A 27708-nucleotide genomic window follows, 5' to 3' on the forward strand; every position below is an offset into this window, starting at 1 on the left:
CATCCTGAGCCTGTCTTTCTATCAGGCAGAGGTAAGACTCTGTGACCATATTTAATACTCGTTTATTGCCACTAAGGTTTGGTGTAATTTGTTACACAGCCCTACTAACAGATGCAGTCTGTGACTGGGAGGAATTCTGTTCTGTGTGGCTGAGGATGGCTAAGTGTAAGGCCGTCTGAGAGGAACCTGGTGTGAGGTTGCTCCCTAGCCACCTGGCAGGGAGTGTGGGAGGGGCGACTGTTATCCCCAGAGCCCAGACACCCAGGTGAGAACGTAGACAAGATCCTGACAGTGTTTGGAGGGGGATCTTTCCATCAGCCTCTAGCATAAATCTGGACCAGAAGATCACAGTGAGAAGTTGTCAGATCTTAACTGGATGCATCCTGAGTATCCCAGTACTTTGTTCTCATTCAGATTCCATTTATGATCTAGGGAGCAAATAAGCCACATCCGGCAATAGGACACGTTAGATAAATGGTGATATCTCTGTTTTATGCAGCCCTTAAAGATTATGGTTTTGAGGAATATTGAAAGGTGGGAAGATTCTCATGATGAAAAACAGTGGACAGAGACAGGGGACTAAGCCGTATCCACACACACATTTGGGTACCCTGAAATGTTAACCGTGCTTATGGCGTGGGTAGTAGAATGATGGCTGACATTGTTTTCTTCTTTAACTGTGCTGTATTTTTCATGTATTTTTAGGTAAGCTGTAATACTTTTTAGAATTAACAAAATAAGTATAATGTTTTTTAAAAAACATAAGTATATTGTTTTTAAAATGATCTGGTTATTTATAACTTAATTTGTGAATTCTGGAGATCCCGCAGGGGTTACTGTATCTCCAAGGAAACATACCAAGGGACGAAGGTCAGGATGGAGGTCCCTCCAAGCCCCCTTTCCTGCAATTGTAAGCACAAGGAGGTGGGTCCCTAACCCTCTTTGATATCATACTTCTGTTCCCGAGGTTGCCCTGGTAGTTTTGCTGGAAGCTGCAAGTTTAAAAACATCTGTATCAGGTATATCTGCCCCATCTGCCCCTCTGGATTCTAAGGTCCCTGGGCAGTCCCTCCCCTGCCCTCATCTCTAGGACTGGACAGTCGGGGATGCTATATTAGGAACCAGTGCAAGGAGCTGAAGTCACACAGGGGGGCCTCCCCTCCTGCCTCCAATTCTCTTCCCTTTCTCTCCCTTCTTCTTCCCCTTCCCCCCCCAGGCCTCTCCCCTTTGCTAGCTCCACACTAGGGACCTAGAACAAGACTCCTGTTTGTGCAGCCCGGCTGCCAGGGCACCTGAGAGTGGTCAGGACCAGGCTCTTGCAGCCCGCGTCACCTGTGTGAAATCAGGAATGCCCCAGTGGGATTTAGGGGTTGCGGGACCTGCAAAGAGAGCAGCAGCCATGTGGCTGCCTTGAGCACCAGAATTCCACAGCTGGGGACCCCTGAGGGCAGAAATGCATGGGCATCAGCCAGAGGAACAGCTGGGGGAGGACCCCTCTCCTAGAGGGAGAGTCCTGCATGGTACCTGGATTGGCTGGATGACAGGTTTGTCCCAAACCAGAGTGCGGTGGGCTCAACACACTAGGGACTAGCTCTCAGAGCACCCCTCCAGGGGTTGTTCTAGAACAATCCATTTTGGGAAACGGCGTGAGTATTGTTAGTCAACAGGTACTCCTGAAAGCTCACTCTGATGCCAGTCTCTGAGCTGGGGTATTTATGAATGTTCCTTGTTTAGGTTAAAGTTTGATTCACTCCACTAACCCTGGGAGAGAAGTCTCACCTTCCTCGTTCCACCGAGGAAGGGCTGGGGCTCGGAGAGAGGTTGGGTGACTCACCCAGGGCTGCCTGCAGGTGACTGGAGGGTTCGATCCCCATCTTTCTGCCCACCTCACTGCAGCTGCTGGGGTGTGGGCGCAGGAAGACGCCACAGAGAGCTGGGGCCGTGTCAGGCTGGGCCAGGTTTCTGTGCTTGCTTGTTCTTCGGCTGCCTGTTTAGTTGAATTTTGCTCCTAAGCCCAGGGAACAAAGGCACCCCCACCCCCAACCCGGGACAGGTGGCCATTTCCCCATGTCCTTCTTCAACCCCCCAGCTTCTGTTTCCAAAACTGTTGACTCAAAAGTGAAGAAGAAAGAAGCTGAAATTGGAATTTGTTGCAGGGAAAGGAAACACTGGGAATAAATAGATGAGTTTTCTTAATATATCCACAGCCTAGATACGAATACCAAAAAGCCTCTGTGTGATTTTGCACCAGTGACCTCACCTTCTGTGCCGTAGTCCCCCTCACTATAAAATCAGGCTAGTGCACGGTTTCTCAGCCTGACATTTTGGACCAGACCATTCTTGGGGGGTGGCGGGGGATGGGGGCTGCTGTCCTGTGCATCCCAGGTTCTTCAGCAGCCTTCTTGTCCTTTACCTGCTAGATGCCAGTAGCACCTGCCTTCCAAGTTGGAACAAGCAAAAATGTCTCCAGACATTGGCAAATGTCCCCTGATCAGGGTTGGAAAGGCCTTCATAAGGATCAAGAGTTTGGTGCCTCGGGCGGCCGGATGGCTCAGTTGGTTAGAGCGCGAGCTCTGAACAACAGGGCTGCCGGTTCGATTCCCACACGGGCCAGGGAGCTGTGCCCTCCACAACTAGATTGAAGACAACGGGCTGCTGCTGAGCTTCCGGAGGGGCGGCCGGATGGCTCAGAACTAGGGGACGCTGATTCTCCTCCTCATGCCTTCAGTACAGCAGGGTTGGCATCCAGCAAGTGCTCGCCTGCAAGGCTGAACCTGGCGGGTGACATTGTGGCCTCCAGGGCTTGTGCTGGATGTCTGTATTACCCTGACCAGAGGGGTCAGTCTGGTCCCCCTCTGTTCCTTACCTTACTCCTCCTGGTGGCCACCTGTCTACCTGGGCTTGGGGGGCTCTGTCTCATTTGGCCTCTGTCAGGGCCACATTCTCCCATCAGCTTTTTCAGTAATATAGCTCATATCTGGGACTTGGGCTTCTCTATTTCTTAATCATTTCAGAACTTGGAGGGGAAAGGAGGCTGGTTAGCGGACTTCTTGGGAACCCCACCAAGCAGCTTAGGGCCTCTGAAGCTGTGGCTCTGTCTGTCTGGCCTCCACCCTGCAGGTTGTACCCTGCAGCTCGGCTTGTTCAGCTGCCTGATGCCTATACCATCCCCAGGGTGGCCTGTCCGTCTTCTGACCCTTTTGTGGAAAGGCCCCTCGACAACACCACTCGGAAGTCTAAAATCAGCTGCTGGGACTGGGGAGGTGGCCGGGGACCCAGATGAAAACCAGAGAAGCTGGCCTTGACCCACACGGAATCCACCTTCCTTCCCAATCCCAGTCCCGAGACTCAGGGACACTGTTAAGTGCCTGAAGATTTGAGGGGCGCTCAACCCCCTTCCTCCCGCCCCCCACCCACGTCAAGAAGAGAACATTTTAAAAATGTTTTTATTTAATTAAAAAAAAGACAGAACTAATCCAAAACCAGTCGTAGGTACAGGATTCACAGGTGCTTAATTGGCGAAACACACAGGGGCTGGTGGGAGAGGAAGGTGGCACGGGAGGGTGGTGAGGAGGTGGGCACAGGCCACCACATCTGCCCCGTGGGCGCAAGGTCTCAGACTGGTAGTTGGCAGGGGGCCAGCTCCGGTCCCTTCTCCAAGCATGCCCTGGCCGGGATACCATGAGGAGGAGGGGACAGACCACAGACGAGGGTCCCTCCCAGAGCCTGGGGCGGCAGTGTGGAGAAAGGCTGTGAAGACCAGGGGGTCTGAGGTTGTTCTCCCTGCTCTGTCGCTTCTTTCTACTCTTTCTAGGAACTAGAGTGGGCTCTGCGTTCTCTGCCTGGGACTGGGCAAGAGGTAGGATTCATTGGAGCACAGCTTTCTCCATGAGATGACAGAAACTTCCAGAGCTGATAGAAACTTATGTGGAAGAAACAGCAAGGCTGCCTTGCTTTTGGAAATGACAGAAGAGTCTCTGGGCCTTGCTGGGTGATGGGTCCCCCGATTTCACCCCCTTCTTTCTAGCCTGGAAAGATGGTGTCATGGCGTAGAGGGGGTGCGGGTGGCCTGGGATTAGGGCATGGGGACAAGGTTGGTCCACAGCAGGGGCAGGCCATGAGCCCTGGCTCTCCAGCATTCACTGTTGTACATGCTTGGACAAACCACCACACAAAGCCAACCTCAATGGGAGGGAAGGGTTCTGAGCAAGCACAGAGAGGCCAGGGACGCCACGCCTCAGCTCACCAGCACACAGGGGCATCCAATAGAGATGGGACAGTGGAGATTTCCTCTCTGGGGGCAAAAGGAGGATGGCAATGACCATGATCTGGATGTGAACCCCTAGGGGCCGAGTCCGCTAGGTGAGCAGGTGGCTGAGGTAAGAATTTGCTTGTCACTTCTAAGTACACAGCTACTGGCATCACAGACAACTGCTCAAGGTGGTATGACCAAGTCTCAAAAAGTAAGAAAGGATGTGTCTTTAGAAAGCACGTGTTTTATATAAAAGAGGGTAAGCTCCATGTTCCAGACAGTTTTTCTTCTGAACCCAGACATGCTTCCATGTTCTCTCCTGGCTTCAGGAAGTGGAAAAATGTTTGGAAAAAAAATGTCAAACAGGGAACCTGCCTCCTCAGTTCCAAAGCGCTGAGACGTCCCTTTCATGAGGAGGAAGAAAAGCATAGCCTGGCCCTTCATCCAAACTTCCTCACTGAGCCCTTTCAGGTGGTGGCAGAATAAATTACAACAGTAGGAGTTGGGCGAGGTGTTCTGCTACTTTGAAAATGAGGGAATGAATGTAACTTGCTCTCCTGGCATTTATTTGCAACAAATCGTGATTAATAACCACCTAGGAAATGGATGTTTGTTCTCTGATTTTTTTGGTCACTGTTGACCCTTGGGTCTCCCTTTCTTGCCCAGGAGTTCAAGCTTCTGTTGCTAAACACCCATGGGAGAGGGTATCTGCCCTCCACCTCCCCCAGGAGAGACAGAGTTGCTAGTCAGGCCAGTTGGGCGGGACAAAGCAAGAGGCCACGTGACCACCTTTCCTCTGACCCATGGAATCTTCTGGACTCTCAAGTACAGTTAGTGTGTTCTGCTCTTTCTGTGTGAGGCAGAAAGTTCCAGAAGCAGATAGGAAACCCAGCAACAGACTCCAGCCTTTACCTCATGCCCAGGCCAGTGAAGGCCTCCCATTCTGTGGATTCCTCCTCAGGGCCAGGGGAGCCAGCCCCAGGGCAGCACACAGGCCAAAGCACCAGTTGGCTGCAGGGCTTTCTCCTCAGGATTACTGTTATTTTGACAACAGGCTACTGCCAGAGGGAGACAGACAGACAGAAGGGAGGAAGGGGCAAGCTTCGGCTTCCACGTTTCCAGCTCCCAGACACGGCAACCCCAGGTTGAAAAGCGGCTGACCAGTATCCTAAGGCCTCCATTTGCCTGGTGAATACCTTGGTGGCCATCGCCCAGGCAGGGAGGGAAGGCCCCGGAAACCCATTCTTCTGGCAAGATTTGTTTCCAACAGGAAATAATGGCTCGATTTTATTTACTCAGGTTGGTGAAGGCTGGGCAGCCTCAGGAGAGCGCTTGGCCTCCTGGGAGATTTTGGAACCCGGGGCATCAGAACAGCCTTTGGGGAGCTAAAGTCAGCCTTCCGCTTCTGGTTCTAGTCTCCTGGCACGTCGCTCTGAGCCAGCCCATGACACATCTGGAGACCCGGGAGGGTTGGGTTTGGCTTCAGTCCATTGTGGGTCCGTCTTAAGGGTTCAGTGCCCTCGTGTGGGATCCAAACAGCCGTTCTGGGGGAGAGGTTGGTGCTAGAAAGGGGTGCTCACACGGGGGTCGTCCGCCGGTTCAGCATGCTGACGTGCAAGCCTTCCTTCAGGTCCTGCTGGAAGAAGTCATGCACCTGCAGGAAGCTGGCCTCCTGGTCGGGGCTGTAACTGGCGGCGGTGGTCACCTTGAGGGGCTCCCGGGACAGAGTGTACATGGACAGCTCACCCATGGGGATGGCCCCGGCGATCTTCAGGCCCACTGGTGACACGTCCCTGGAGGGCGAGGCCTCGGTGGACCTCGAGCTGGACCGCGAGCGCCGTCGCCGGTACCTGTAGCTGGGCATCCTGGCGTAGGGGGACGAGGAGGGAGCCTTAAGGAACTCGCGTTTGGTCTTAAATCTCAACTCTTTATTTTTCTCAATGTAAATGTTCACGGCCAGGACACCCACGGTCTCGGCCACAATGAATGACAGGGCTCCAAAGTAAAAAGACCAGCCGTAGTTGTAGTGGTTTTTTTTGTCTTCATCGCGCTTGTCGCTTGGATCGCCTGTGTTACTGGAAATGTAGACGATGATGCCTATGATGTTACTGAGGCCTGAAAGGGACGCAGGAGAGGGGGCAGGAGGGAGAGAGGCAGCGGTTAGATCCACAGCAGGACCGGGGGCAGGTGGGCGGAGGGCAGGCGGGTGGCCACTCCCCTGTTTTGGTGGGTGGTGGGTATTGCTATCGTCTGGTCGCTAACTTATTGTCTAAGTAATTAATTTTGAATGGGTGACAAAGTACAAAGTTCAGATGAGGGGTACAAAACATAGGCTCTTAGCTACTCAATTTCCCTCCTGAAGGCGGCTGTTGTTATCCTTTCTCGTATATCTTTCTTATATCCAGTCTCTCTCTCTCTCTCTCTCTCTCTCTCTCTCTCTCTCTCTCTCTCTCTCTCTCTCTCTCTCTCTCTCTCTTTCTCACACACACACACACACACACACACCTGTTTCTTTCTTTGCACAATACTCGTTGGCTCCTTGCCTTTTCACTCAACAGTCCATCTGAGAGGTGGTCCGTACCAGGACCTGAAGAGCTGGCTCTGTCTTTCTAACTGCATGTGGCACCCACTGCATGGACATCTAACCAGGCCTCTGCTGGGAACAATCAGGTGGCTTGCAGCCTTGGATATCCTTGTGTCCACACCATTCCACACGTGAACGTGTACCCCTACGGGAATTCCTTGAAGGGAAACTGCTGCTTTATCCGGTAGGTGCATTTAAAAACTTAAAAATAAACTTCTAGTTTGGGATACTTCCAGATTTATTGAAAAGCTGAGAAATAGTACACAAAACCCCTTTCTAACACCCTACCTAGTTTCCTCGATGAACAGGCACGGCCCAAGCACCCTCCATGGGGACACAACATGTCTCTACAGCTTATAATTTGGATTATCCAATTTCTGGATATTTGCCAGCCTGGGAGGTGACACATAGTCACCCGTGGTTGTGTTTATTTGGTTCTCTCTTATTATAAGTGAGGTTGAGCAGAGCCAAGCTGCCTGGGTTTGAATCCTGGTTCTACCAACTGTGAAATGTTGGGCAAATGACTCCGCTCCCTATGCCTCAGTATCCCCATGTGCAAAATGAGAATCCCCGTGGTGCACACTTCACAGGGTGGGTGTGAGGATTATGTGAGCAGTGTTTACAACCACACGTGGAACACAGTGAGTGGGCTCTAGGCCCTATTTTGTTGTATTGTCAATGCACTGCCATGTCCTTTGTCCATTTTCCTACTGCACTGATCCCAGTGTGGATAGGTTGGAATATTTCCTGCTAAGCGGATCAGAGATCCTGCCCGGAGCAAACCAGTTGTAGGTTTCGATCCTGAACACATGTTCTCCCTCCCAATACACACACACACACACACACACACACACACCCCACTCCTGATATATATATGACCCCCTCAGACACACTCACAGACATCCGGAAGACACATACATATTTATTGCCCTGAAGGAAACAAAAGCATAAGGGGTGTAGAGGAAAGAGCACAGGAACTGGAGCTGGAGCCCCCGGGGCCCTGCGAATGTGGCCACAAGATTTTGAGCTGGTCCTGTACATGCTTTGACCCTCAGTGTAAACAGAAGTCATCGTCTAAGAGAAACCATGAGGAGAAGACGAGAGGGGATGAGGATGACCTCTGGGCACCTACGTGGGTTGGGGGCCACTTAAGGCCCTCCCTGTCCTCAGCAAAGGGGGCACGACCACCACTAGTGCTGGAATTCTCATTACTAACATCCAGCTATTCCCTGACCGTTTTAGGACGTGCAGACCTGGAGCAGCGAGGGGGCAGGGCTGGGCTGGAGCTCAGGCCAACCCCCAACACTGCTCCACCTTCCCAGTCTAGTGTAAGAAAAAAGACACTTTGAAAGCAAAAGTGCTGTTAGGACAGTGCAAGGAGCGATGATAACAATTTAGGAAAGAATCGCTGAGCTTTGTAACATTTTTCACATTTATTTGCTGGAACGAGGCCATAGAAGTCAGGCAGCTCCTGTTTCTCCTGACAGGGACCCTGTTGCACCTTTATCTGAACTCCACAGGCATGGCCACAGCCTTGAAGATGCCACCAGGCAAGCTCTGCTCCGGCAGGCACCCTCTCCACAGGCTCCCGGAGACTCAGGGCCAGAAAACTGGGTTCTCGCTGAACTACATGCACTGGCTAGTGACTGACCAGCTGTGAGACCACTTCTGGGCTGGATTTCTTCCACGTTTGCAATGGCATGGCATGCTTTGCTCTGTCTCCACTGAGGCTCAGAGGAGTGACAGTGGTAAGCCATTTTGGACCCATTAAACGGGGGATGTTACTGTCACCATAGCTCTGTGGGTTTTCACTAGGTCACAGTGGGGGTGGCTCTGAGGTGCTGCTGTCTGTCTGAGCCAGGAGAGTCGGGTAGTCAGGATGGGCAGGAGGGTCTGCCCTGCTCTCTCCGGAGCCCTCTCACTCACCCTGCCCCAGGCACACTGGGCTTCTCTGCTCCTTCTGCACCCTCGCCTGCCCTGTACCCCTAACCCTGTCTATCCCTGTTCAGCTCCTTCAGGTCTTCGCATCCATGAGTCCCTGTGGGTACCTCCCTGAACGCCGACTCAGCTAGGCATCCCTGTTCCAGGCTTGAGAGCCAACAGTGCTACCCCTTTGTGGCACTTTGCACACCTGGACTTAAGTATTTTTTATTGAGGTGAACTCACATAACATAAAATTAACCATTTAAAGTGCACAATTCAGCGGCATTTAGAACATTCACAATGTGGTGCAGCAACCTCTATCCACTCCCAGCACATTTTTGTCCCCCCAGAAGGAGACCCCATACCTGGTAAGCAGTTGCTCCCACGCCCCACACAAGCCTGCTCACACCTGGATTTTGGAAGTTATTGTACGGTCCGCCTCCCCACCAGGATGTACGCTCTGTGCAGCGGGGGCCAGAGCAGGCGGCTCACCTGCAGCCACAAAGAGGATGCCAGCACTGAGGACGATGTTGTTCTTGCGGCTGTAGAACCTCCCGGCGCCGATGCAGAGCCCGCCGAGCAGAAGCAGGATGGTGCTGAGGATGGGGAAGACGCTAGAGGCGCGGACGATGCCTGGGCCGGGCAGGAGACAGAGCAGACAAGACAGTGAGACCGCCCGCCCTCCTGGGCATGGCCATGGCATTGGCCAAGAGCCCCAACACTCAAGGCGTTGCCCCCTGACTTTGCATATTCCCCTCAGGCCATGGAGACTGTGGTGGGTTGGCAGCTGGGGCGAGGTGGTCCAAGCCTGCTGGTTCTCCCCTGCCGGACGCCGAGTGGGCTGGGGTCACATCTGCCCACATCTCGCTTAGGCTCTCCCTGGGTGTGGGTCACACTTCTGCCCGCCAGAAGGGACGAGGGCCCCTCAGTGGCATCAGGGAGGCCATAATAACAGCGATGAAAACACTGGACCACCTGTCATCTGGGTGACATCTCACAGCCCACTGAGCCTGTTCATAGACACCATTTCCACAAAGCTTCTGGACGGCTGGGAAGTGGTGTCTATGAGAGGTAGCTCCAATGGGTGGCTGAGGACACAGGCTTTGGCCCGGGGTAGGTCTGGGTGCAGGCCCTACTCTGTGACATGCTGGCTATGTCGCCTTAGTCAAGTCACTTTACCTCTCTCAAACTGAGTGTCCCCATTTGTGAAATGCAGTTCATAACCGTACCTATGTCCTATGGTTGCTTTTGTACGTAAAGGGCCTAGCCCAGGGCCTGGCCATAGCACACACTTCCCTAAGTGACAGCCGTTATCTCCACCATCATCGTCACCATCATCATCACCCCCAGCTGACAGACGAGGACCTGGAATCTCAGGACCTGAGGTCACAGAGGAGGACAGTGGGGCATGCATGGGCCATGGTGACCAACAGAGCTAGGTTGGCACCCTTGCTCTGCCTCTGACTTGCAGGGTGACCAGGAGCTCACTTCTGACCACTCAGTCCCCTCTTTTATAAACTGAGGAGAATAGTAACACCGACCTGGAGGGGGTTGAATTGTGGGCCCCAAAAGACATGTCCAAGTCCTAACTGCTCGTACCTATGCATGTGAGTTTATTTGGAAAGATGGTCTTTGCAGATGTGATGATGCTAAGAGTCTCGAGGTAATGCGTCCTCGATTAGGGTTCACCCTAAATCCAATGACAAGTGCCCTTAGAAGAAGAGGAGAAGACACAGGTGGAAGAAAAGACACATAGGGGAGAAGATGGAGGCAGAGAAAGGAGGGATGCAGCCCCACACCAAGGAGGCCTGGGAGACAACAGAAGCTGGAAGAGGCAGGCAGGAGTCTCCCCTGGAGGCCTTGGAGGGAGCACACCCTGCCAACACCTGCCTGAAGATTTCTAGCTTCCACACTGTGAGAGGGTAGATTCCTGTTGTGTTAAGCCACCAGTTTGTGGTAACTTCTTATAGTGGCCTAGGAAAAGACTACACTGCCCACGAGGGTTGTTGTGAGAATTTGATGGAATCAGGTTCACAAAGCATTTAGTAGGGGCTTACAGAGGTGGGTCCCCTTTCCTTAGCATCTGGCTGGGAGGAAGGGCAGGAGGGAGGGAAGGGAGATGTGAAGAGGAGCTCTGAGCTCAGCCTTCCTGATGTGCCCGCAGGTCTCTCAGTCCAGCAGAAATCTCACTAGGTGGATCCTTGGTGGCCCCGGCAGGGGACAGTGCATTGGGGAGCACTGGCAGGCGCCAACCTCCTGAGCCAGCTGAGTCGGTTTGTGGCCTTTCAGCCTCTGAAGACAGCGTTTGTCTCCTGTTCTCTAAGCCCACCAGTGTGTGCCGTGCTTCACAGAGACGGGTTTGTTTGGGGCATTAAATGAAGCCCTTCTCCGCACGACCTCCTCCTCCTCCCTCTGGCTTCTTGAAACCGCAGGCTCTGGGGGGAGGTTTCCTGTGGGCTTCTGAAACGTGCCTCTGAGTTGTGCAGGCCAGAAAAGCCAGGATCAGGGTCCCCTGGATGCCCTCATTCTGCGGGTGGTTCAGAGGGGCAGAGAGAAGGGTACCCGGTGCCTCTAAGTTCGCTGAGGTCAGGCCTGGCTTAGAGCTATCCATTCTGCCCAGGTTAGTCATGTGAGTACCTGTGCTTTGCCATATGGGCTCACTCTGGAGCTCTGGATGTGCAGATGTCAGCTGGGGTCACTGTGCACAGAGGTGCAGGTTGGGTTTGCACACAGCTGGACGAGTGGGGCCGATGTCCAGCCCGTGTCCCCTGGCCAGAGCAAGTCCTGGCACACCTCCTTCTAACTCGCCCTCAAGCACACTCAGCAGCCCTGACTCCAGTACTCTGCAGCTTAACACAGAAAGCATCCAGCTAACTGGAAATTCGAAACTTGGAAAAGCGACGCCAGGCCCAGGGTAAGATGCTCAGGAGCCGGTGTGGCCGGTGGGGCCAGTGGAAGAGAAAGAGCAGGCAGGGTGTGGGGTGGTGACCCCTCAAACTCCACACCTGCTTGTGAATCTGCAAATCAGCAGTGGTGTCCCCAGAGCCCGGAGGCCATCAGGAAGCCCTGTGAAAGTGACCTCACTCAGTGCAAGCCCAGTTTCTCCGAAAGGCTTCAGAATGCACGGCTTGAGGGTGGACTTTGTTCTTGAGTTGTCACAGACAGGATATGAGGAGCACAGTCTTGGACCCGGTGGGGCTGGTGTCCCACACCCAGACAGCTGAGCTGCTACTCTAACCAGCTCTCTCACAGGCAGTCCACTGGGAACACTCTATGCCCTCCAACACACCGGTCTCCCCTAGAATGTCAGCACCAGCAGGCGGAGCTCTGTTTTGTTCCCTGCTGTATCCCACATGCCTAAAACAGTGCCTGGCACATAGTAGGCCCACAATAACTTTCTGTTAAATGAGTGAATAATTCCCATGAACCCTTGTCCCCTGCAAACATCAGTCCCCAGAGCTCTCTCTCTCTCCTGTGCTTCTACATATTTTGGGGATCCACAGTCTGGACATAGACCAGAGGACTGAATACTGGGAACCCTGGCATCCTGGGAAACACAGGCTGGATGGCTGCGGTGACCGAGACCTTGGCCTGTCTCGGAATGTCGCCTACTCCCTTTCGCCCCAAGCTCACAGGACCTGTACTCTGGAGCTCAGTTTTAGGGTGAGTTCTCCCCAGTTCTGCAGCCCCTGAGTGGAAAACAAGGGAAAAAAACCCTCCTTGTCAGAGAGAGTCGTCTCTGCCCTCCACCCCAATTCCACCAGCGGCCAGAGATCACAGGCCTTGAAGCCGTCACCTCTTCTCTTCCTGGGGAGTTTCCCGGCTTGTTAATGATCCTGCTGGTTTCCCCATAGTGTACATTTGAGGAGAAGATTTCCTTCTCAAATGAGCTTTAATCGCTGTTGTGTTGTCACCATCCTTTTATTTGGGAAAATCATGGCTGGGTCCTCTGAGCCATCACACCCTTGCCAGTGCAGCCCTGGTGAGGTCTGAGGAAAGCAGCAGTCTGAGGCTGGATGGCAAGTGAGCGGCACGTGCTTGGTCTGCCCCCCACACCCTCGTTCCACCTCTTTCCATCCTGCTCTGGACCCAGGAGGCTGAGGCCATCGATGGATGAGCGATTGGGCTCCCCTGACTCTGGCTTTAGGAGGAGAGTGCAGGCGAGACAGTTCTTCCCCTGGCTTTCTTCCTGTGGACTGTACCTCAGGTGGCTGCATTCCTTCATAAAGGCCACAGCTCCTGCCAGCCAGCTCTGTCCTTATGGCTGCTCTCCTCCAGGTTCCCACGGCTGCCTCCCTCAGCTGTCCAGGCCCAGGAGCCCAGGGGTGTATGGGCTCCTTCTATACTCACCCCGGTGTGCTCACCGTTCCTTGCAAGTTTCCCTTAACCTTCACTTTGGTCAATAGTCCTGCACTAACGTCCTTCATTCACCCCGTCCGAGCACGCCATCTGCTTCCTGCCGGGATCTCAGGAAGCCACATCCTCTGACCTCTGGGCTGATCTGTCATGAGGCCAGTCCAGAAAGAGATCCTAGAGCGCTGGGGACACGAGGAGGACGGGGCAGACGAGTGAAGAGGAAGAACCAGCACCAATGTCCATAACTTCAGGCAAGTTCAAGTGGGACATGCAGAGGGCATGGTTGGTTTCTCCAGTGCCTCCTTCCTCATAGTCCCCGGGTGGTCAGTGGGGCAAATCTGCCCGCAGAGCCTTCAGAACCACCTGATTGCCCTGCGTGGGGCAGAGAAGGGCAGGTTCTGAGTCAGCCTGGAGTTTCAGTTGAGTCATCCCAGCTGGGCTCAGCCCCAGGGGCCACTCTCGATGGCTGTGCAGGTCACACACTGTACAACTCGAAGGGTGTCATTCAACCATCGTCTATGCGAGGGCATCCCCCAAGTTGTGCAGTGTGCAACCTGCACAACTCTTTGTGGCGGTCGATGGACTATCATTTGCTCGGTTCAGTGTTGCCTGCCAGAAAGCAGAAAGAGAGTTCAGGCAGGAGGAAGAGGAGCAGGTGAGAGAGGAGGGAGGGGAGGCAGATCTGACCAAATTATTTCAGGTTCTGTGCTTCGCCAGAGCAGCCCGACACTGCCAAGGGCTCCACGGGAACCACACGCTGTTCTGTTTCACGAGATGACTCAGAACCAAAATCCTTTCTCTTAGGAATAAACGATCCATAAGCAGGTGCAGAGTGAATTGCGTGTGCTCCCTCGCAGGACACTGGTATTGATTCTCCATAAATGAAGCCAGGCCAGAGCCCCTGGGGTGCTGCTATGAGTGGCGCTGCGTGAAAAGGAAGATAACTTCGAAGTGGTGCTGCTTTTTCCGTTTCCAGGCTCCTTCGTCCCAGGCAGGTATACACAAGCCCAGGGGTGAGAGCTGCACTGAGGGCGTGGGGTGGGTTTGTCCTTCGGGTTCAGAATGTGCTGAGATTTCCGGGCTCCGTTCTGGGGCCAGCCCAGCCACAGGATGCAGGCAGGGCAGGGGCAGACCTGGTGGCTCCACCAGTTGGTGCTGAAAACACTTGAGTCCCACATATCAGAGGCTGCTCCTGCCACCTTCCTCGCCTTCTCCCACAGGCTGCCTGGCACCCTAGCAGGCTGTCTTACTGTGCGACGTAATCTGGTTTTTTGAGAGTAGAATACTGGGGGTGTGTGGGGAGCGGTGGGCAGGTCCTGTGCTAGCAGGGCCGTGTGGTTAGGGGTTCACAGTCCCCTGGGGATGCTCAGCCTGGACAAGCCCATGTCTTTAACCTCCTGGCTCCAGGCCCACCTGCAGCAACAGCTCCTCCAAAGCTAACCACTCCCAGCACCCCTGGGGAGTGGGACACCCACACCCTTATGGGCACTCCCCAGGCCTCATTCTCCCCAGGCATGCACCTATCAGCCAAGTTACTACACTGCGATGCCCAGCATGTCATGGCAGCATTGAATGAAACTCCATCGTCCGAACTAACAATTCTGAATCCGAAAGGGAGTGACAATGGGCGTGCAGAGAAAGGTACCCCCTCTACCCAGTCTTTCTGCCAGCTGCCCACCCATCACCTGCTTCCCCTCCACATACAAAGGAAGTGAGAGACTCTTGACACTCACGAAGGAGATACTCTGAGCTGTCGTGGTCGTAATCATTGTCCTCGGGGAAATGATTGATCCGGAAGCAGTGCCCTTTATAGATCCCTGGAGGGAACAAGAGGAAAAGAACATTGTAACTGTTCCATGGGTTCACCTGTCCATTCATTCCAGAGCTGCTTACTGCATGTGTGCCAGGCTCTGTGCAGGTCCAGAGCACAGAGAGAAAAGAAAGGCTCAGGAATCCCCAATCTGGTGGCGGATGGGTGCGCACACACACACACACACACACACACACACACACACACGGAATGACTGGACAGTGAGAAAGTGCCCCAAAGGTAACTATGGCATTTATGGTCCCGTCTGATTTTTCACCTGTGAGAGAGAAAGGACCATCAATAACTATTCAGGGACAAGGGGCCTCAGGCAGAACTGCCCTGGGCGAGCAGGATGTGCAGTCCCCCTACCCAAGGGGACTGCAGAGCCATGTCTTAAAAAATGACACAGAATTTGCCACCAGGAACTGGGTGGAGGGGGTCTTCTAGGCAGAGTAGGAGACCATGAAAGACAGGGTTAGGGTCAGAGCTTGGTGGATTTGGGGAGTGGCAGGAAGTTCCGTGAGGCTGGAACTTTGAAGGACCTGTGTATGTGGGGGGGCTGGTCTGAAGAGGGGCTGGAGGCAGTAGCAGGGCAGCCACGGGTCAGGGAAGGCAGAATGAAATCTGCTCCCACAGTGTCTGTCTGTGTCTTTCCCTCTCTCACAGTTATGGCGAATCCCTTCTAAAGTACACACCGAATATGTACAATCCTGACAGCCTGATTCCAATCCCCTCACTCAACGTGATGGAAGGAAGAGAACATGGAGCAAAAGAAATTTCCAGAAAGGCCGAGGCTATTTCCAGAAGTAGCCTTCACAGGGTGGGAGGCACGACACCTTGGGCAGTTTAGTAACTGCAGGTAGAGAGGCCAGTCCTCCTTTCCAGAATCTTCCATCCAACTCTCCCAGCCCCTGCTCCCCTGCCCAGCACAGAACTGGACACAGGTGGGGGGAGCACACAGGGTGTCAGGCCCTGCCCTGCCAGCCAACCTCCTCATACCCGGGGCAGCATCCCTGCTCTTGCAGGCTGGGATCAGAATGCCTTTCCTCTTGATCACAAACACTCGTGGTTCTCCACCAACTTAACTACCCACAGTAGCGTAAGGACCTGCAGAGCAGAGGGTGGGTGATTTCTGGGTCCAATAGCAGTGAACTTCCCCCTCCCCCTGCTGCCCGAGCCATCACCATGGGCTAAAAACCACCTAGGCACCTATTAGGTATTATCTTGTGCGAGTCTCCTAGGTCCTTAGCAGGTAAGGCCTGTGGTTATCTCCATAATACCGATGAGGATGGGTAAATTAAGCTGTTCATGTTTGACCCGGCACGAACACCACATATCACACCTGTGTTTTCTAGCTATTTCTAATAAGGCTGTTATAAACATTCATGTATAGGTTTTTGGGTGAACCTGAGTTTTCATTTTCTGGGATAAATGCCCAGGAGTGTAACTGTTGGGTCATATGGTACTTGCATGTTTACTTTTATAAGGGACTGACAGTCTGGTTTTGAGGATGGCTATATCCCTATTTTTAAAACGGAATTATACAATACTCTTTACTCTGTTACCTGCTTTTTTCATTTACCACTATGTACAAACATCTCTCCAGGTCAATACCTGTAGCTCTAACTTTAAAAAAAAAAAAAAAAAACCTGTTTATTTTTTAAAAAAATACATTAAGTTGATACTTATCCAAATGTTGCTGAAAATCCTAGAAGGAAATAAACAGCATAGGGACGAGGGGGCTAAAACCTGCCCCAACGCTGATAATGTTAAAAGAAAAATATGCTTTGGCAGAAATGAGGAAACCATATATTTATATGTTCAGTCTGAAAGTAAAACTCAGGTTTTGAAACGTTACTAGCTTGTATATAGACACGTTTATTCCAAATGCTCCTCCACTACATTTTGCTAACCTCCACTCCACATTGAGGGAGTTATTTTATATTTGACAGAAATTGTAAACAGAAATCACTATGTACACATTCCTTTTAGCGGCTGCTTAGCCATCCATAGTTACAGTTTACCAATTCAACTATTCCATAGACATAAACACCTCCCCCTTCTTGGGACTGACACATGGATGCGACCACATGGAATTATGCTCTAAAGCACACTGAATGCATGCACTCCGCAGTCACTCTGCCACTTGCTGACTCCTTTCTTTTCCTTTCTTCTCCCCCTTTCTCCTTCTGCACCGAGCTCTTCTGCATAGACTAAAAGACTGGATGCTGCTGGAGGTTGAATTGTGTCCACCCTAAGGGATAGGTTGGAGTCCTAACCCCTGGTACCTGAGAATGTGACTTTATTTGGAAATAGGGTCTCAAAGATGTAATCAAGTTAAAATGAAGACACACTGAACTAGCGTGCAATGACTGAATCCTTATAAGAAGAAGAGTCCAAAGACTGGTGTCCTTATAAGAAGAAGGAAATGTGGACAGACACACAGAGAAAAGGCCATGTGAAGACAGGGGCAGAGAGTGGAATGATGTGTCTACCAGCCGAGGGATGCCCAGGAGAGCTGGCAGAGCTAGGAAGAGGCAAGGAAGGATTCCACCAAGTCTCAGAGAGAGCGTGGCCCTGTGGCCACCTTGATTGTAGACTTCTGGCCTCCAGCCCTGGGAGACAATCAACTGTTGTTGTTCTAAAGCACCCGGATTGTGATCATTTGTTATGGCAGCCCTAGGAAGCTAACACAGGAGTGTTGCTGTGTGAGAGAAAATGCAACCTGCCTCATCGTTGGGGCCCAGCCTTGCAGCAAGGTGAAAGGGTCCCCAGTCACAAGTATGACAGGCCTTCCTGCTTCTCTGTCAGCTCATGGACGATGTCTAAGAAGCCATGTTTCCTGGGCATCTGCAAAAGCACCTTCTTGTTGAATGTTGTACAAGAAAACTCATGCAATCTCTCAGGCTTAGTCTTCCAAAGCAACTTTGTCAGTCGTCTGGTGCAGGTTCCCCCCACCAGGGGCCCGAATCTTCCAGCCAGTACCTATGTGGGGACTGCCAGCAACGGGGACCTCACCACCTCCCAAAGCATTCCATTTTCAAACAGCTTTAAGTTCCTGAGAGGACACCTGCCTCCACAAAACTTCATCCACTGGTGGTATTTATTATCCCTGGGAATAAAACCTTCCTTCGACCGTGTGTCAACCCTTCAAATCATAAAAGAGAGAAATTGTGTCCAATAGGATAGATGCACAGGTACTTGTCCAGCTGCCCAGGATTTGCAGGTAAGGACAGAGGTGGCTTACAAGCTGCCAAGAGTTGGGACCGGGCGCCTTCCCTAGACGACCTTATTAACAGGCTGGAAGACTGACCCTATTCTGATTAACCTTCCTCTCATCCCCAGTCTGAAGAGGCAGGGGCTGTGGAGGAGACGGGCACAAGGCATCTTTGGCACATGCAGAGTGAAAGAGATTGCTCCCTGCTCCTAGAGTCCACAGTTATTTGAGAATTTTCCCTAAATGAATGTCAAACGTCTTCAGTTCTTACTCTGGGTATAGGACGTAGGACGGATGGTTCCAAGACCCTTCTCTAGCTTAGTTCCCAATTCTCGCATCTGTACAACTTGGGAATTGGGTCAGCGGGAGCCCCTCGTGCCCTAAGATTCTAGGACTATTTTGTAGATAAAAGGTATAGGAGAGTGTGTGCATGTGTTAACATAGCCATTCACGTACATACACCATGAACCACTTTTGTTAAAGGTATTCCTACAGGCATAGGAAACAGCTGGAAAGAAACAGCCTAAAATGTGTGCAGTGTTTTATTTCTGGGTGCTAGGGTTATGAGAGAAGTAAAATTTTATTCTTCACATTTTTTCCCTGTATTTTCTGAGTTTTCTATGATGTCTGAAAGGGAACCAATAAGGCTTATTAAAAGAAAAGAAACAGAATCTTTGGTTCTAAGGGAAAACGGGGTGGTGCATCTGAAATGACCGTAGATCCAGTTGGACATGGAAGCAGGTGAGAGGATGTGAATTGTGGTGCTGGAAGATGTGTGGGCGGCATTTTAGCCTCTTGTGGGTGAAGGTCATGCCCTGGGGTCATGCCGTTATGTACAGCGAGGACTCAGCCTACGGGGACATAGGACTTAAACACTAAAACCAGGAGAGCCCCAGACAAACCGGGATGAGCTGGTCACTCTATGAGTTTTTTCATGGGCGCTAACATCTGACACGAGCCTCCGTAATGGGCCACCGCAGAGGTCTGTCGTAATTAAGGGGACCCTGGAGAAAAGAATGTGAGAAGGCGACTTAGTGATAATGGTGATCATCCGTGTGATCCTTACTGCTTGCGAAGCATTTTCATAAGCACCAGTTCACCTGACGTTCTACTCACTAACTACTTACTAACTACCCCGATACTACTTACTAACAGCAACAATGGACACCCGTTGCGAGTATTAGGACACCCTTTGCCCCACCTCTTACTTCTCTGCCACCTGTGACTCCAGCCATTCATTGATGCAGCAACCAGCTCCATGCACGTGTCACCTGCTAATGCCTCAATGCAGTGGCACCAATTATTTCTGGCTGTTTGCCACGGCACCAGGCAGGTTGCCCAGGGGGACTGCATTGTATGTGCACATGGGGAACTGGAAGCTCAAGGGACTAGGACCCCACCCTCACCGACCTCAGGGTAATCTCTGGGCAAGAGGATGGGAACTGGTGGATAAATGTTCCGGTTTCCACCATTAGGTCCATTCCACCTGCTTCTGGGGTGGGTCCCAGCAGGACCGAGCCAAGGACTAGTCAACTCAAGGATGCCCCTGCACTGGCTCTCCCTCTGCCTTGGTTTCACTCTCCCCAGCCCTCCCCCATGCCCTCTCCCTAGGATGGACACCCGAGATGGACCACCTCTGAGCAAGCCCTGGCTCAGGCTAAGATGAAAGCTACGAAGCGTGTTCGATGCATCAGTCCATTTCATCTTCGTAGTAATGCTCCTTTACAGACGGAGGAAAGAGACAGAGATGGTGGAAGACCTGCTTTCAGAAGCCCCACTGCAGGGGCCCAGCTCTGAATGATTAGGCCTTCTCCCTTCCGCTACAAAGCTTTCATTGCCCCATTTTAAAGAAGAGGCTCAGGGGATGCCTGGTGTGCCTGTGGCAGAGAGGCGGCCCCTGGAATCCAGCTTCTTGACGGCTCATCAAGTGTTCTTCCAGCCCCACCCTGACGCTGCCATGCCAAGTGTCATGCGGGGTCTCTGGTCCCGCTCCCCACACAAGAGCACAGGATATGGTGAGGCCAGAAAGGAACAACAACGGAGCCATGGATAGGGGAGTCATACCACTATATTCTCTCTGGCGGCAGGGGTGGACACACGGGAAACAGGAGCCACACGATCCGCAACCTGCCGTCCGCTTCTCTGCCAACCAACCAACCCCACCTAGCATAGCCATGGCCATGGCTAATGGCTAACCGGTAACAGCTGATGGCCACCCAGCCACAGAGGATGGCCACCTGATTACAGCGGATGGCCATCTACTGCCCAAGCCAGCACCTTCCCACATGAGGCCGAGAGCCTGGAAACTGCTGTCCTCACACCAAGAATCCTGTCTGAATGCAGGAAGGGGTTCTAATGCAGTGTAGGCCACTGGTCTTCCTCCCCTCCAAGATCGACCAGGAAGTGAAACCAGATAGCAACCAAGAGCATTGGGTTCAAGTGAACAGTTTCCTGGTAGCGAAGCAGGAGGCAAAAGGGTCTCCAGGCCTTGGAAAAGGCAGCGCTGGATGGGTGGGGCTGCTGGAGGCAGGGGGAAGGAGGCCTGGCGTGGCAAGGCCCCTTGCAGCTCAAGGACAGGATGAACATGAACACACAGCAAAAGGGCCCTGTAGAAGAGGGGGCTGAGTGGGGCTTTTCTGTACCCTCAATTCCTCAACAGTATCTGTACTGAGCACACACTGCTGTGCCACGTATGTTCCAGGCGCTGGAACAACAGATCTGAGTTAGGCATTGTCCTAAGCTCCCGTTCTGGGGGAACCTGACAACACAAGACGACAAACCAAATGACTAGCGGTGTCATTTCAGGTGGGAATACGGGCTGGCCGGCACAGGAACGGGTCGGAGGCATTTTAGATCATGAACTCCTGTCTTGAACTTGTGGCTGAGCTCAAAGCTAAGGTCAGGGGCTCAGGTGTGGGGCCCACATGTGGGGACAGATGCCCCTGCAGAGGCTACTCAGACACGTGATTTCAGTACATCTCCGTTATCCCCGCCCTTCGGGGTCAATACAAGGAGCGGGAAGGGCCAGAAGAGGCCCAGCTGCTGAGGGAGGCTGCCCAGACCGGAGGAGGAGGTGAGCGTGAGAACCACGTGGGAGCCAAACATTCCACCAGCTTCATTTGAATCATTTTATGTGTTGGAAAATAATCAAACAACATTTATTTTTCTAATAATTTGAAGTGGCCGTCTCCTACTGTGAATTGAGTCATCAGATGCTGGCCACTGCCGGGGTCCAAGGGCCAAATGGCCCAAGTCCTTGCCCCAGACTGGGGCATGTGGGAGGAGTTCCCCATCCTGGTGGCAATCACCTGCTAGGACGGCTTCTCTTCCAGTGTTTTCCCAGAGTTGTTTATCTGTGAGCCTGGCCTCCTACCCTAACCCACTCCTACCCTAACCCTAACGCTAGGAAGGGCAGGAACAGCCTAGTAGGAGGGCTGTATGTTTCCAGAGAGGACCCAGGACTTCATGGAGAAGGTGGAGAATAGAGGGGTGGCAGGGTTTTGGCCAGGCTGATGGGTGAGGATGTGGGGGAAAGAGTGTTATCCGCACAAGGAGAATAACAGCAAGGATTTACTGAGCATTTATTACATGTCAGGCACTATTTCAAAGCACTTGGCATTTATTAACTCACTTCATCTTCATACTAACCCTATGAACCAGATAGGATTACTAACATTTGCTACCAGGTGCTCTAGGCAGGATTCGAACCCAGGCTGCCCGGCTTCAGACTCTATGCCCTGACCTCCCACACTCTGGAGGCCGGAGGACGCAGTGTGCTCTAGAGCTCCAACGAGTTCTGATTGGCTGGAGCATGATGGGGAAGTGTGGGTGCCCAACACTCTCCTTTGGTGGGAAAACTAGTTTTCTCAGACTCTTGGGCTAAGGGCATTCATTGGCTGGTGTTTGAGGCGGGACAACCTTTCCCTGGAGGTGGAGATGCTCAAGTAGATGGATGGCAATCCAGGGCCCCACACTTGTCAGGACAGTGAGTAGCTGGGGTGGGGTTGGGGGACTGGGCATGAGAACAGAGCTTGGCGGTGGCGGAAGGTCAGGAGTTTTGAGAGGTGCCGGTGTGTATGGAGGGGGTGCTATGACTGGCTGTGGAAGCACAGGACACGTGGGGGCCGAGGCGTGCGGAGAGGCCAGCCGTGCGCTCTGGAACCTCAGATGGCCTGGCGTGGGCATACAGGCAGAAGAGGCTGGGCTGGCCTGGGGGTCTCGCATGATAGGCTGAGATGGGACTTTCCTGTACAGTCTCCAGGGCGGTGAGTTGGGGCTGGAAGTCTCTGGGCGGGCAGCGGCCACTCCTGAAGGGGGCTGCATGGGGTGAGGGCAGCCAGGAGGTGTGAAAAGAAGAAAGGCAGCACAGGACAACGGCAAGCAGTGTGCTTGCTTTGGGGAGACCCCAACTCTTGTCCTTAGATGTGTCTGTAGATGAGGGACCGGAGGCCAGAAGGGAAGTAACTTGGCTGAGACCATTTCAGTGCAGAGAGGCAGAGTGCCTTGGTTGCTAGGACTGCTGTAACAAAGTACCACGGGACTGGCTGGCTTAAGTAACAGAAATTCCTTGTCTCACAGTCCAGAGGCCAGAAGTCCAAGATCAAGGTGTGACAGAGCTCGTTCCCGAGGCTCTGAGGGAGAATCTGTTCCAGGCCTCTCCCCAGCTTCTGGTGGTTTGCTGGCCACCGCTGGCGTTCCTTGGTTTACGGAAGCATCATCTTGCTCTCTGCCTTCATCTTCACTTGGCATTCTCCCTGTGTGTGTCCACTTACAAATTTCCCCCTTTCATAAGGACATCAGTCATCCTGGATTAGGGTCCACCCGAACGACCTCATTTTAGCTTGATTAACTCTGTAAAGACCGGTATTCCAAATAAGGTCACAGCCTGAGGCATGGGGATGAAGACTTCAAAATAAGAATTGGAGGGGACACAATTCAGCCAAACACAGGGTTAGGAGCAGATGCTCGGTCAAGTGTCCGGGTCAGTGTGCCAAGCCACCATCAACAAACCCGGGCTCCATGCTTCTCCCACCCAGTGAGCTCCTTGCCCTGCCCTACTCCCTGCTCTCCATAATTCCCCTCCCCCCCATAATTCTCCCACTTTCCTGCCTGTCTCCAAAGAATCCTCCTAATAGCTGTGATTTTCCCAATTGGCACCCTCTGGTGTCCTCCTACAGCTGGCCCCTCTCCAGCTGCTTCGAGGCAGGCTGCTGGGTAAAGAAACTCCAGCCTTGGAGAGGCAGCGTGGGCTGAGCTGGGCTTTCCTGGGGGAGCCCGAGCTTCTGGCTTGTTAGTGACTCTCTGTGAGACCCTGTTAAGCCACTATGACCTTCAGTTTCTTCACCCAATTTACATTTATTGAGCACCTGCTATATGCTAAATGCTGGGGACTCTGATGCAGCAGAGTATCTGCTCAATAAAAACTCACGTCCCCTTCTTACTGGGCACGTGGCTGCACTGTATTTCTCAGCTTCCTTCGTAGTTAGAATGTGGCCATGTGGCCGAGTTGTCGAATGGTGTGTGAGCAGAAGTGATGTGCGCCCTTCTTGGATACTTCTCAAAGTGGGTGTGCCCCCACCAACTCCACTGCCTCCCCACCAGCCTCAGGGAATGGGGGAGCCACAAGACAGAAAGGGCCTGGGTCCCTGAATCCCACTGTGGAGGAAAGCCACCACTCAGGGGACTATCCACTTTGGGCTGTTACGTAAGCAATAAATCCACTTCTATTATGTTTAAGATTATACATTTTGGTGCGTTTCTGTTACAATAATAATAATAATAATAGTAATAATAATAAAGAACAAGACAGATGTGGTCTCTGCCATTCTGGAGCTTTCTGGTTACAGAGCCACTCAATTATGACTGAGGAAAGAAGTCTGAGGAGAGGCCAGAGCTTCAGGGCGTATGTCACTGAGGAACCTGGCCTAGGCTACAGGGCGGAGGTCAGGAGAGCTTCTCATTACCTGGAAAATGGGGGAAATACTGTTCTGATCTTTCAGAGCTGAAGTGAGGCCCAAGGGGATCCAAGTTGGTCAAAGCATTGGAGAAGGATAAGTCCTGATGATGTTGTGAGGGTGAGAATACAGGTTTTAACTCCTCGTTTCTTAGAGATGCCTCAGACTGAGCTGTTTTCCGACTGGGGTTTGGGGAGGAGCTCTCTGTGTCCTCCCCATGGCCAAGTGCTTGGGACTCAGAGCCTGAGCAGTGTCTCTGGGCAACGATGACACTTACACCAGTGCCAGACAAGTCCCACACGCGCTCTTTTCTTCTTCTTCATTGAGGTGCCTCGTCATCGCTATGGGGTTGGTTTGGGTTTTGATACAGACATGGATCATCCCTCCAGCCCTCTGCTCATTCTTCCTTTTAATTCAGCGTTCGTTTGTTCATGCCAGGCCGTATGGGAATCCAAAGACATGGGTCCTGCTGGCAAGAACTTAGAGCGTAGTTGGGGAGGTGGGTGCACACATCACCTTAGAACAGGACAGCCAGTGGCATTTGCTACAAGGGACGTGGCAGGTTCATGGAGTTTCAAAGAATTAGGAATACGTGCTGGCTGGGTCATCTGGGACAACTCCTGGAAGGAGCGAGAGCTCACGAAGAGCTGAGGAGTAAGGGGTACAGTGGTACCTCGGTTTTCGAACGTAATCCACGAGTCCTGAAACATTCAAAAACAGCCAACAGCTAGGCCTCAGGATCTTGCACTCAGCGGAAGCCGAGTGACATGTTCGACTTCTGAGTAGTGTTCAAACACCCAAGCGTTTACTTCCGGGTTTACGGCATTCATAAACCAAAGTGTTCGTCAATGGAGACGTTCGGAAACCGAGGCACCACTGTATTTGCCATATGGCAGCCCAGGCAGAGGACAAGGCCAAAGGCCTTCTCCCGTTAGGGAGTGAGCTTCGGGAGGACAGCAGGCGCGAGGACTTGGAGGGGTGGGGACTGAAGCTGAAAAAAAGCAGGTGGGGCTGCAGTCACTGAGGTGGCCTGGATTGCCCTGCAAAGGGACTGGATTTAATGCCATCGGCTCCGAGGTGCCAGTGCCACTGTGAGCTTTCCTTAAACTGGAAAAGTCCCCTCAGACTAACGCAGGGAGCTCTTGTCCCTCTCGGCTCTACACGTCTGGGAATCTATTCCCAGCCTGACTGGGTGTCATTTGACCTGTTAGGGTGGAAGCCCCACCCTGGGGCCCCTTGGGCGTCTTATTTTAGTCCCGGAGGAGCCCAGCTGCGTGGGAGATTGCAGGCGGCTCCGCTCCAGGATTAACAAGCTCTCCCTTCATTGTTCCCCTCACATTGGAGCTCCTTGTGAGGAGGGACACATTTAAACTTTGGCTCAGAGTCGGCAGCTTCCTGCAGCTGTCCGAAGGGCCATGGCAGGCTCAGTCCCCGCCGCTGCCAGGGCCGTGGGGTGGGGAGGCTGGCAGGAACCTTAGGCTCAGCCTGCCTGGCCTCTAGCTCTCTGTCAGTCACAAGGAGAGAGCCATCTGGAGGAGCCTTGGGTCTCTACTTGCAATGTTTCTGACCTAACCAGGGGAAATGTCTCCTCCCTCAGCTCTAGTCTAATCAGGCAGCGTGCAGGGGGATCTGTCTCCAAGACACCTCCTATCTCTGCAGTCTCAGTGAGCGACTAGGTCCACTAGCGTGTTTCCCCCAAATGGGACAGTCTGGAGTGAGGCCAGTGGAGGATTCGGGGGGAAGCCACCCTTGTCATCAGCAGAAGGAAGATGGCACCTGTTTCAGTGGGGCTGGTCTCTCTGGTTCAATGTCTGATAGGCAACTGGGGTCTGTCTAGGACCGGTCCTGGTTCAAGACCCTTCCCCAGGCAGTGGGATTCTCAGGGAAAACTCTATTTTTGCCCCCAACTCTGTCTCTATAAACCGGAAACCTGGGGATCCATGAGTCTGGTAAATGGAGGCATCTCTCTAGGTCCTGGACTCTAAGGACCTTGTGCTTGGATAGCTGGGCAGTGACCCAGAGGGGCAGAAGGTGGGGAGCGAGGGGTGGGCCATGTGCCTGGTGCTAAGCCCATTCTGAGGCTCTGATGTACTTCCGGGGTGTACCCGTGGGAAAGGGTATGGGTCCTTCACACAGACCACGGCCCTGTCCCTGGCCAGGGATCCTAGCACACATCTGGCCCGAGCGGGACCAATCAGATGCTCACTCAGGAGATTGGATTTTGGATCAGAAACAGAGGAGATCCAGGGGCTAAGGGATGCTGGCAAGTCCACAAATGGGGTCGTCTCAGTGGCCCGTGATGCCAGCTACAAAACTCCTGGTTCTCCCTTTCTTTGGTTTTGGCTGTTAAATTCCCTTCACCCTTTGGGACCCTTTACATTCAATCAAGTCCTCTTTTGGGATCAAGCCAGAAGTTGGTTTCTATGCCTACAACCAGGAGAACCCTAACCCGCAACCAGCTGCACCTCCATCAAGGGAAAGAGATTCCAACCCAGTTCTCAGTTCTGAAGCTCGGGCCCTACTTCCTTCCTCAGGCACACATTCCAGGGGAGAGGAGGGACGTTGTATTGGGGGACAGGGATGCTGAACGCCAGTTCCCGTGCTGCCACATGGAAACGGTGTGACCTACAAATTTCAGCCTCTTGAGGTCTCAGTCACCTGGGAAAACAATCACTGGGCTGGTCAGTTAATCGTCCAGCATCTCTTGTTTCCTAATGGACAAGGTGGAGCTATCAATGGATCTCACACAGTTCCCATGAGGAATAAGGAAATGAGACCATGTGTGTTCAGCATGGAGATGGTTCCCTGTAAATGGTGACTTCTCCTCCATCCCAGTAAGAAAAAGCCTTCTTACCTGCTGGTGGCCAACGCACCAAGCCCTTGAACCAACTCTCCTCCCACATAAGTCCTGCCATTTCAAGGAACGCCTGCTGTGAAGACCTCAGAGATGGCTCTTAGGCCCCAGAGGACCCCATCCTCATGGCCCAGCTCCTGTCCACCCACCCTGGACCTTGGTGGTAGGTGGGACCCTGGCCTCACTCTCTCACCACCCGCCATCCCCCATCTCGTTCAGCAAGTTCTTCAAGAACCCACAGCGCCAGCCTTACGCCTCCTCCAACCCTTCACTCCAACGCAGCCAGGATTTTCCAGGCTTCCTGCTGAGATTCATAATTGAACGGAGCCGGGGAGATTTCCCCAACCAATAGCTCGTTTTCTCTCCTAACACAGGGAAATGGGTGTTCAGTTATTGTCTCTGTGCTTTTTCTACTTGTAGCTGCTTGATAACTACTGCTTGGATGAAATCTCAGTACCAAGATTCGGGTTTTTTTCCCTTTGTTTCTTTCTTTTAATGAGGAGCAAATAGGAAGCGCCAAGGGGGCGAAACAGCACTCTGCAGACTCCAGGCTTTCCCGATGGTTTGCCCCTGCAGATCTCTGGGAAGTTATGCTCCAATAACCTGAGAGTTTTAACTGAAGGGTCTGGGTGAGGGAGGGAGAATCTTAGTGTGGGATCACAGACTTCCAGAAGCGACTCTTGGGGCCATCTACTTCATTCTCTTTACACATTAAGAACCAGATGCCTGGGGAGGAGAGGGCCATTTCCACGGTGACA

At 52.7% G+C, this 27708-nt stretch overlaps 1 protein-coding gene across 1 annotated transcript in view; it reads right to left on the reverse strand.

Annotated features, from left to right (window-relative positions):
- Positions 1–3500: 3500 nt before the first annotated feature.
- The window catches only part of CACNG4 (calcium voltage-gated channel auxiliary subunit gamma 4), a 56032-nt gene continuing 31824 nt past the window's right edge, over positions 3501–27708 (reverse strand). Inside the window, exons 2-4 of the mRNA XM_033089050.1 lie at positions 14849–14932; positions 9252–9392; positions 3501–6367 (exon numbers count right to left, since the gene is read on the reverse strand). Of these exons, the coding sequence (XP_032944941.1) occupies positions 5829–6367; positions 9252–9392; positions 14849–14932 (764 nt within the window). The 3' untranslated portion in view covers positions 3501–5828. The remainder of the gene's footprint in view (positions 6368–9251; positions 9393–14848; positions 14933–27708) is intronic.

Source organism: Rhinolophus ferrumequinum, chromosome 21, assembly GCF_004115265.2.
Source record: "Rhinolophus ferrumequinum isolate MPI-CBG mRhiFer1 chromosome 21, mRhiFer1_v1.p, whole genome shotgun sequence".
Lineage (NCBI taxonomy): Eukaryota > Metazoa > Chordata > Mammalia > Chiroptera > Rhinolophidae > Rhinolophus > Rhinolophus ferrumequinum.